General features: G+C 34.6%; 1 protein-coding gene across 1 annotated transcript; it reads right to left on the bottom strand.

Annotated features, from left to right (window-relative positions):
* Positions 1 to 1,241: 1,241 nt before the first annotated feature.
* On the bottom strand, positions 1,242 to 5,499 carry LOC137940143 (putative tRNA pseudouridine synthase). Its single transcript, XM_068785084.1, has 7 exons — positions 5,262 to 5,499; positions 5,148 to 5,183; positions 3,604 to 3,716; positions 3,326 to 3,474; positions 3,057 to 3,201; positions 2,528 to 2,926; positions 1,242 to 1,853 (listed from the first exon to the last, which is right to left on the bottom strand). The coding sequence occupies exons 1-7, from the start codon at positions 5,497 to 5,499 to the stop codon at positions 1,440 to 1,442; spliced, it is 1,494 nt and encodes a 497-aa protein (XP_068641185.1). The 3' UTR covers positions 1,242 to 1,439.
* Positions 5,500 to 10,203: the final 4,704 nt, after the last annotated feature.

Below are 10,203 nucleotides of genomic sequence, written 5' to 3'. Positions count from 1 at the left end.
GATTAAAAATAACTGTTCACTGATTCCAGAGAGAGAAATACCAATGCTCCTAAGCTTGTGCTCAGAAACCCAAGACTTGACAGAATTCATCTCAAAAGATCAGAGAAAACTGGAGGTGGATCAGCCTGTGAGAGGAAGAAGTAGAAAGATCAAGGGGCTTGAAGTTTAAAGTTTGAACTGAACGGGAAAAGACGAAAGAGTGGTATTTATCGAGAGAGGAAGTCTGGATACAAGTAGCGAGAGTGCCTATGGTTTGGTAGCCCCTCGTTTCTCAAACCCCGGGGCCTCCTTTGCAAACAATTGGCCCTGACATCTTCACTTTTATTTAATGTTACACCCTTCTTTATTTATTGTCACCTTCCTGGCAACAAACAGGTTTCAATATCAGGTCTTATAAAGTTAAGATTTTTGTACTCACTAATCTATATAGGATTATTTTTTAACTCTTCCCTTCATGTGTAGGCCTTCTTTTGTGATTTTACAATCGAATAATTTGGGTGGAAACCCACATGAGTATTTGCTCTGATGCTATGTAAAGTTAGGTCGAATATCCTTCCTAGCACCGTCTATGGGAATTGTTAGAAAACCAAAACTCTCCCCTCCAATTCCCAGCCAAAGATGGTAGGATGTCCAAAGATGGTAGGATGTTACTATCACACTTATCACAATACATAGATTTGGATGAAAAAGATTTGCGAGCAAGTGTTATTGAACCCAACTTTACTTAGTATCAAAACAAGTACTCGTATGTAAACCTCCAACCAAATTATCCACACATAATTCCACAAAAAAGGGCCTACACGTGAAGGAAAGTGTTAAAGAATAATCCTACATGGATTAATGAGTACAAAAGTCTTAAAGTTATTAATTAAAAAACAATCTTAAGTTAGCTAATCCTTTTGGGGAGGACCTTGGACCCAACTTTACAAGTCCCCTTTTGGGTCGGTAAAATGAGACTCCAAGGGGACATAATATTTTTTTTCTTTTATTGTTATGATGGGATTGAAGTCCACAAAGGAGTTTAAAAAAACCCAGGTGCTCTGTAAAAAGCAAGCTTTGCCCTTTCAGTGGGCTGCAGTGCACTCTGCACTTGGGTTTTTCTATTGCTCTAAAGAATAAGTGGGTGTTAGCCTTTATAGAGGAGGCTTCACAAACAAAACAAGGACAGAGGAGGTTCAACATTTTACAAATATTTACTAATAGATGAAGACAAGACTCTGGAAATAGAGCCTTTCGGCCTGCATATATATTATTACAACAAACAAAGCCTAACGCAAGGATTTCATTTTTTTAAGATATTTGAATAATTCCTACATTTTCTCCTAAAATTTTGCTGCGTCTAGTCAAAATTTAACATCTTTCCAATTTGGAACCTACCTCACTGAGACTCATAGTTGGTCCAATTCCACAATGCTGCAACATGGGCATCTTCTTCCGCTTCATGTTCTTACTTTCCACTCCAAGAATTTTCCTTTCCACTCTCTATATGCTGTCCTAACTTCTTCTAACTCTGTATCAGGAATACTTACGTATGCTCCCAATTTTTCAACCCATTCCTCCCATGGATAGTCTGATGGGTCCAAGAATTTTGAAACTTGTGGCAACAGAATAGATGAATAGAATTTATCAGCCTCTCCGTTTATTTCTTCAGATTCCACCAGTGTCCACAATTCAGGCCGTTTTTCATTGCATGGCCGGTTTCTAATTGCAAATTGGTTGCTCCTCAGAATCAGAACCTCTGATGGAGCCAAAGGAAGTAGTATTCGCGAGAATTTAGTCAGTGACAGTGTGATGATATCTTGTGATAGCAAGTTTCTCTTAACTGCAATAGCTGTGCCTACCATTTTGCGTATCTGACAAGAAGAAACTTGAACATATAAATGATAGGAACAGAAACCATGGACACAGCACTAGTGAGAAATATAATAGAGGAGACTCTAAATATATCCACATCGTTAAGACTTCAGAAACAGCAGTACTTCAGAAAAACTTGCAGACATTCATCTGCTAATTAGATATGATCAAACGGAGCAACAGTGTAGCTTTAGTATAATTGGTCTCTTTTTTAACTTGGTTTCTTCCAAAACATGTGGTCGGATTGTTCCATAGAGCAAGAGACACATTCTTCACAAGCCATCTCAACAAGCAATGCTCAAAAGGTCACTTTCCAAGGCATCCATCATCAAAACTTTTGCTGTGGACGTAATAACAGTTGTATGAACAAATACCACCCAGAAGCAATACTATTATTCAGGAAAAGTTCACTAAGTATTAGAAATTTAAAGAGCCCATGAGATTTTCAAGCCACCAGAAATTTTCATATGGAATGTTAATACTCTCTTTATTCACATAGGAATTCATCAGATATTTTGCATTCAACCTTAAAGAAGTTGGACTGCACTAATTTCCAAGTTGTTAAACTTCATACCAGGCAAGATTACGTTTCTCTGCCTAATTCATGATGATAACCAAATCATTGGTGTTATTTATGATGTTAAAACCAAAAAAAATGATAGAAAAGTATTACCTGATGCAACATAAAGGACTCTCCACATATGGACAGCTCAACAAAAGGTTTTCCCATGGAGGTTTCAAGCTTCCCACAAGCACAAAAAAAGATCCTCCTGAAGTGGGACGCACCAATTCGATCCATTTCATCGGGCTCATAAAGCCATCTTGCACGAGCAATCACATCTGTTGCTTTGCTTTCATTCTTTTGATTAAATTTACAAGAGTTGTCATCCAGACTGCTAGCAGATGGCAGCTTTAATTGTTTCGCATAGCAACCCAAAGTTGTATCATCTTGATCAGACTCAGACAGTAAATCATCTACTGGCTTTCCTGTTCTTTTGTCAATGTAGTTTTTACGAATTGACTGTGTCCTATACTTGGACCTTGCTGTGTAATTATGAAAGGGGTGTTCTCCCTGAAAATGATAAAGATATATGAACAGGGAGAACTTTTGTTGTACTGAAGTAGGAATAGATAGTAACAATTTTCCCAATGGATCAAAAAAAGATCTTCAGAATATATAAAGCCAATAGCAAAAATTCTACCTCAAAAGCTTTTAATATATGGTTGAACTCTAATAGATGCTGATCGATCTGTGCACAACTGGAATTGCTCTTAATCCCAATAACTTCAGCTGGAAGCAGGTAAGAGTACTTCCGCAGATTACATTCTCGCCTTACATTAAAGCTCCTGTGCGGAAGGAAACATTATCGTTCATGGTAACAAAGAAATTGTTTTCAATTCTTATGTTTGTCAAGTTAGATATGAAACACAAAACTACAAGAAGCAGGACCTTTCCATGATCAATGATTACCTTTGTGAAGGCAATATGCTGAAAACTTTAACATTCTTGGGAAGATAAGAATTAATACAATTTGCAAGAGCAATACCACATGGGTCTGCTTCCCATGCATTCTCTGGGATCTCCATCTTCAATGATATCACAGTTGCCAGTGAATGAACCTATAGAAGTTCAATTAGCAGAAAACGACATACTTCAAGTTCTTTGAACAAACCCCCCAAAACTATTTGCCCTTAATATCAAAGAAAGTAATATAACATAGAGATAGATTATCAAGGAACAATAGTTACTCCTTTATCAGTACGGCTACTTCTTGCCCACCCAATTTTGTGCAGATTCCCGTAATTACTGTCCCGGATTCCTCCAGCCTTAAAGATGGCAGTTTCCAGTTCTGCTTCAATGGCTACATGGCAAGATTGTAATGCTTTTAGCTAAAGTCCATCTGCATTAAACTGATATTTATTAAGGTAAGAATATATTGTCAGTCAAATTGACAACTGGCAAACAAACTGCAAGATGTCCATAATCGTGCACTAATGAAACCCTTGAACTTGAATAGGTAATGTCATGCTCACATCTGCCTCACAGAAGACAATTCCTTTTCTTACTTTTTTCCTCCCCCTTCGAGTTGAATTCAGAATGGCGTAATGTGAATCTGAACTAACCCACTAAATGATGTATAAAACCATCAAAATTTTAATTTATATTAAAGATTGCATGCAATGTAACAGGAAGTAAAAAAATGTTTACCATTGTCAGAAACCAAAAAAGTAAGAGGAGACAGGTAGATTGATGTATACTATGTGGGCGCCCATTTAGTAAGTCTCAGATACAAAAAATAATAATTGAATATGATGCACCAGTAGAAAGGACACACATTCCAAGTGATGATTAAGAAGAGAAAGTAGACTGTGTTCTAAATCATCACAAGACAGTAAATAAATGCAGGTGCCCAAAACATAACCATATAATCATGAAAAATCAGGGAGAAACAATGACCTATAAATGAATCTCACAAATTTAATTCAGGAAACATGAAACAACACCTCATTTGACGTAAGGGATTAATCATTTGACTGTAAGAAGATTGTTCCTGTGACTAATAAATTTTCTCAAAATGCAAACCATTTATTTACAATTTGAGAGGGCTCCCAGCACTAAAGGTTCTTGTCCACCTGGAGGCCCATTTTCAGCTGTTATTTTTACCAAATGTTTATATTCCTTCAACCTGGAACACAAAATTCCCAAAATAATTTAATCGTTCAAGTTAGAGCTACAACACATAGCAGCAAAATTGGAGTTGGAATAAGTTGCTTAAAGATATCTTAATTTTGGTATCACTGCCTATATCAAAACAAGTCGTTTTTCTGGCCCAAAATATGCTAATTCAAGTCATCAATTGATTCTTCTAATGATTTTGATTTAGGCTGAAACTCCCACAACCTCAGATTCGTGGGTTAATCTCTGTTCTGAAGTTCCCAAGGTCACGCGTCACCATTTGAACTCGTTGACACAGAATCAAACATCTCCTACTCCCAAACTTGGAATCACCTGCTACTTTGAACGATCTAAATGGACACAGTTTTTCTTTTGGTAACACATTTAAGTGGATATAGTTGATAATATCCACAAGTTCATATCATTAGCAAGAAAAAGTAGCAAAAATGTAGGAGGCTTAGTTTCTATTTTCAATTATAATGTGATGCACCAACTCATTTGGAAAACTCCGGCGGTTAACGTGTTAGCTCGAACAATAACATCAACAGAATTTTCAACGTAGCTCAAATGCAACATGACAAAATACCAAAAAGGAACAGACTCATTGAAAACTCACTTGATGTAGAGCTAAGGTCACGCTGTATCTGCAGGCCTGTTAGAAAAAAGACCGAACATATAATATCAGTACAATTCATCGAGTTTCTATCAAGAGCTTAAAGTGAAAGCGCACCTCTATAATCAGTTCCTACATAGCCGACCCTCATAACAACTTTCTTTTTCCTAAACGGTTCCCATTTAACCTCCCCCTCACACTTCGTCATATGGTGTCGAGGAGATGAAGGCTCAGAAGCAAGAGTAACAGCAGAAGAACATAGAAGTCTGAAGGGATTAGACTTGCGAAGAATACAGTAAGGTGCAGGATTTGAGATCCTTGAAGGGAACTGAAACCGCACTGCAGCTGCCGCCATTGGAACGTTGGGAGGCACAAGTTCTGTTTGGGCAAAAGATGCAGAGAAGCGAGGGACATTAGATGATGGACAGGAAAGTAAAAAGTGGAATTTGGGTTGAGCTTTCACTACTACATCACGGGTAATTTTATCCAAATGGAATAAAAATAGGTAAGGGGTGTTTGCATCCGATTAACTGATCATTCAGTTATATATAAGAGTAATTTGATAAATTTTTATTCAGTTTGAGATAAAACAAGTTTAAAGTATCTTTTTTATGAGGATTTTGTATTATTCTTTAAAGGATTTTGCTACATTAGAAGAACATTATTCTTACACTTATGCATATATGATAAATTTTTTATTTTTTTTATAAATTTATAAAATTTTACATTATTTTTATATTTTCCTAATTACCCATTCTACGATTCGATAATTACGTAAATAAATGGTAAATAGAATTAGCTGATTCTATATATCGATAACACCATATTAGAACCCTATACATCACTAGTTAACACTAATACACATCAAAGTGGCATATATACTATTAGGAGGATGTTGGTCTCAAGATCTTGTTAGGTCATTCAAGCATAAACTGAGTGGAGGGTTTCCACCTCATAGTTGAATTCACTAATCAATAGTTTAATGATATCTACAACAAATTATCACATATGTTCAACACTCGAGACTTATGATCAATTGCCACCAGGTATAAGTGCCTAGTCTTTTAAGGGGGTTTTCAATAGTAGCTACCAATCAGCTTATCCATGTCCAGATTGGCTTACAAAACAACGAAGATTACTTGTTTTACAATCAGGCTGAAACCCTCCAATCCAGGCATATATTACAATAACAAAAGCACAAGAAAAGTACACCCAATCCTTGGTGATTCTACTGTAACAATTAATAGCTTTGAGTAATCTCGAATAAATAATTTTAAAGTATATACTCAATGAGATAGTAAAAGTCAATATCAAGAGTTTTAAACGTTGTGGGGTGACCCAAAAGTTCTAATATGATAGACTTGCCACCTTAACAATAATAAACCTAAAGCAATCAATTTCAAAATAGATTCAATTAAATGCAACATCAAAAACACAAAGTGAAAACTAAATTTTAGGTCACATGCTCGAGTACTTAGCTCTTTCAAAAGACTTCCTTCTTTTGGCATTTCTAAAATTATTTGAAAATCATACAGCGCTAAGAATGCAAAGGGAGCTTTTATTTTGCACTTTAGTATGCTTAGTGAACAATGTAGGGCATGAAATCATTTAAATAGGTATGATAAAATAGTCTAAAGACTAGTTATTTCTCCTAGAATACTTTGTTATTTAGCAAAAATTGACTAAATCAAATGCAATAAATCATAGAAAATGCTTACACTTCTAAATTTTGGTAGCCTACGGTGGTTGAATTCAATCTTTAAAATTTCACTTGTAGGAACTTTTCAACGAGTTGTTTGAATAGTTATGATCAGGTTAAACGACCTTCATAAACGGTTTTTTTTCTGATTTCTTCAATTTGGTTGGATGGTGAGGTGAATGAGTTCTTTTAGTACCTTGTTTTTCTCTACTTCAGTCATACAACCTTCTTTGGCATTCAGTGTTTCCTTACTTTCTCTTTCGTCCTTAGTTTGAACAAATCAGTGGAATGTCTAGGTGAATAGAAAACAATAGTACCTTTTCTCTTTTCTAGCTGGTCAAACAAATGCTAGCTAGTTGAACGGCCTCTAGTAGGGTCACTTCTCTTCTTGCTTTCATATGATTAGGTTATTTGGATACTTGGATGGATGTATTATAAATTCTCTCTCCTAACCGATCGGCAAAATTCTCTCCTAACCGATCGGCAAGAGGGTAGGCAGTTAGACAGACTTTGTGATTCTTTTGTTATCTGCTAGCTTTTATACAATTTGGTTGGCTAGGGCAGTTAGACAGACTTTGTGATTCTTTTGTTATCTGCTAGCTTTTATACAATTTGGTTGACTGCATGCTAGCCAACCAAACTAAGCATCTGCCAGATTTTTTCCTAGGGCATTTATTGTCAAAATTTCTCACTCATATTTTACAATAAGTTTTAAGTAATTTTAAAATTAGTTTTTAAGTATTTGTTATTATTAAAATTAACCTAATGGGGATTGGGCAAAAAATCTCCCCTTTTTTTTATGATGATAAACAACTATCATAGGGTGAGAAAAATTTTTTCTTGACAAGGCTCATGAGAAATTCCCTCAAAACTTATCATACGGTGAGAGTTTTTTTTTATTGATAGGGCTCAAGACTGATGTAAAAAATTATGTGGCAAACTCTCGTACTTTTCAACCTATCAAATACAACACTACAGGTCTCATGCAATCGTTGCCCATTCAAGAAAGAATTTGGGAAGACATGTCCATAGATTTTATCAAAGTATTACCACCTTCCAAAGGTAAGATTGGTAATCTGGTAGTTGTAGATCGATTGAGATAGCATACCAATTTTTCGTGCCCTACAACGTCCACATTCTACCAAAACTATCGTCGAAGTATATATTTCACATCTAGCAAAACTACATGGCTAGTCACACTTTACATAGATAGAGACTCAGTTTTTGTATGCTCCTTTTGGAGAGAGTTTTTTCTTTGCAAGGTGCATCTTGACGATGAGCACAACATACTATTGAATTTATGGAAAAGAAAAATATTTCACTAACTTGTTGTAATTCGAGTACAATGAATTTCTATTTATAATAGAGGAAACAAGTAGAATCCAATTATAACTAAACTACTCTTATCCCAGTTATACCCAAAGTTAAACACTAACAGATAAGTCCTAGAGTAATTGAACAACTAAATATAAATAGAAGACTAACATAACTAAAACACCTTTAACTGTGACTCTTCTGTGAGACTCTTTTAAAACTCCATCATATTAATTCTAGCTCTTTGAGACTTCTTACTGTGAGAGTCATGTAAGACTCTTCCATATCTGTTCTTTAATATTCCCCCTCAAGTTGGAGTTTATAACTTCAACTTGCAATGATAAGGATTTTTGGTCTTCAATCTTCATTGGCTAAAACTTTTTCATAGATATTAAAACTTCATCATTTGTTCTCCCCCTTTCTTGAATATTTTGGTCACATAAAAGTTATCACAACATGTGGAACAAAATACTAATTTCTTGTACTTCTTCTTCTACTTCTCTCCCTCAAGTTGGGGATAAAAAGGAGACCCAACTTGGATAAAACACAATGTAAGAGAAGAAAATCACTCATAGTCGTATGACAAAGCTCCATACACCAGTAAAATGGTCATAGTTTGAAGCACACTCCGCTCAATTTTAAAGGTGAAAAAATAATCCAATTTTATGGCTTAACAAAGAGATTACTCACTTTTTAAGGGTAGCTCAAACATAAATCACCTCTTGGATGAAGAATAAAAAAAATTTACTCAAGTTGGATGTTGGGCACACTCCTAAACTTTTTGCTCTGAAGTGATGAAAACAGAGGAAGATAAACTTAAAAAATACAAGAGGAAAACAACTTTAACTAAAAGGAGACGGCTATGCAATACTCATACTTTCAAACCAATCTAGAACGTGACCTTTTAAATACTATAATGGTAGAACATAATAAATTTGACCAAGAATAATTTTTTTTTTTTTGGGTGACCAATATTTTTGGAGTGGATAATGCATAAGATACACAACCAAGTAAAAAAATGCAAAATTTGAAAACAACAGTGAAGCAGGAAATTTTTATATACCTTGAACGTGCACGTCATGGAGATTAATTTAGACCAAAACTATCTGATTGGAAGATAAATTTGGCTAAAAAACTAGGATTCTATGAGAAAAGGAAACTTAATTCACGCCAATGCATGGAGAGATAATAAGAGAGAACAAAGAAAAAATGAGAGTTTTTTGGCAGAACTGACCATTAGTACTTCTAATATTAATATGTCCCATAATATAGATCTTACTTACTAACCATTTAATTCTTATGAAACTAGACTCAAAAAGCTTTAAACTGAGACCTAATTTGATATAAAAAGCTACATTCTTGAATCTATTATGACCTTTTTTATTTTCTTCATTCTGTAGCTTGATGGTTGCCAACTCTAATGCAAATATCTCCGTACATATCAATCAGATTGATATGAAATTTTATCCTTTTGAAACTAAAATTTGATACCTTTCATTCAAATATAAATTTCTTCATAAAATATACTTCTTTTGTGAGAAAGAATCCAATAGATTTTGAACTATGTAATTTCACCGAATTGAGTGTTCTTTCTTCTTTGACCAACATGATCATTGACTCTTCCAATATTGATATCTCCCTCTAGAAAACTCAGATTGAAAATTGGTTTAATAGGTAAGAAAAAAGAGTTATAGATCTATCGTTTTACATATAATTCTCCATATAAAGTCTCATTATTGATCGCATAAAATAGCTCAAAATTTAAAGTTTTTTGCTGTTGCTCAAACCTCTCTTATAGTCAAACCTTTTCTACTTCAAATATCTATTTCTCTTTATAAAAAAATTCAAATTTCCAAAAAAAAAAATTGAGATAGAAAGTAGACTTGAAGATTTTTTTGTCAATATATAATTTTCAAAATTAAAATTTCAGTATGGAGATGCAAACGCCAAGAAAATAACACCCATTGGCACAGGAAAGAAAGAAAAAAAGATAGAATACGTACTTAAACTGCTAGATATGATAGATTAGAAAAATGATCACATTAT

The sequence above is a fragment of the Aristolochia californica genome, unplaced genomic scaffold, assembly GCF_029961685.1.
Source record: "Aristolochia californica isolate CCGP_79_NKW_82.1479 unplaced genomic scaffold, dmAriCali1.0.hap1 SCAF_10, whole genome shotgun sequence".
Taxonomy (NCBI): domain Eukaryota; kingdom Viridiplantae; phylum Streptophyta; class Magnoliopsida; order Piperales; family Aristolochiaceae; genus Aristolochia; species Aristolochia californica.
This window is presented reverse-complemented; position numbering and strand designations above follow the sequence as displayed.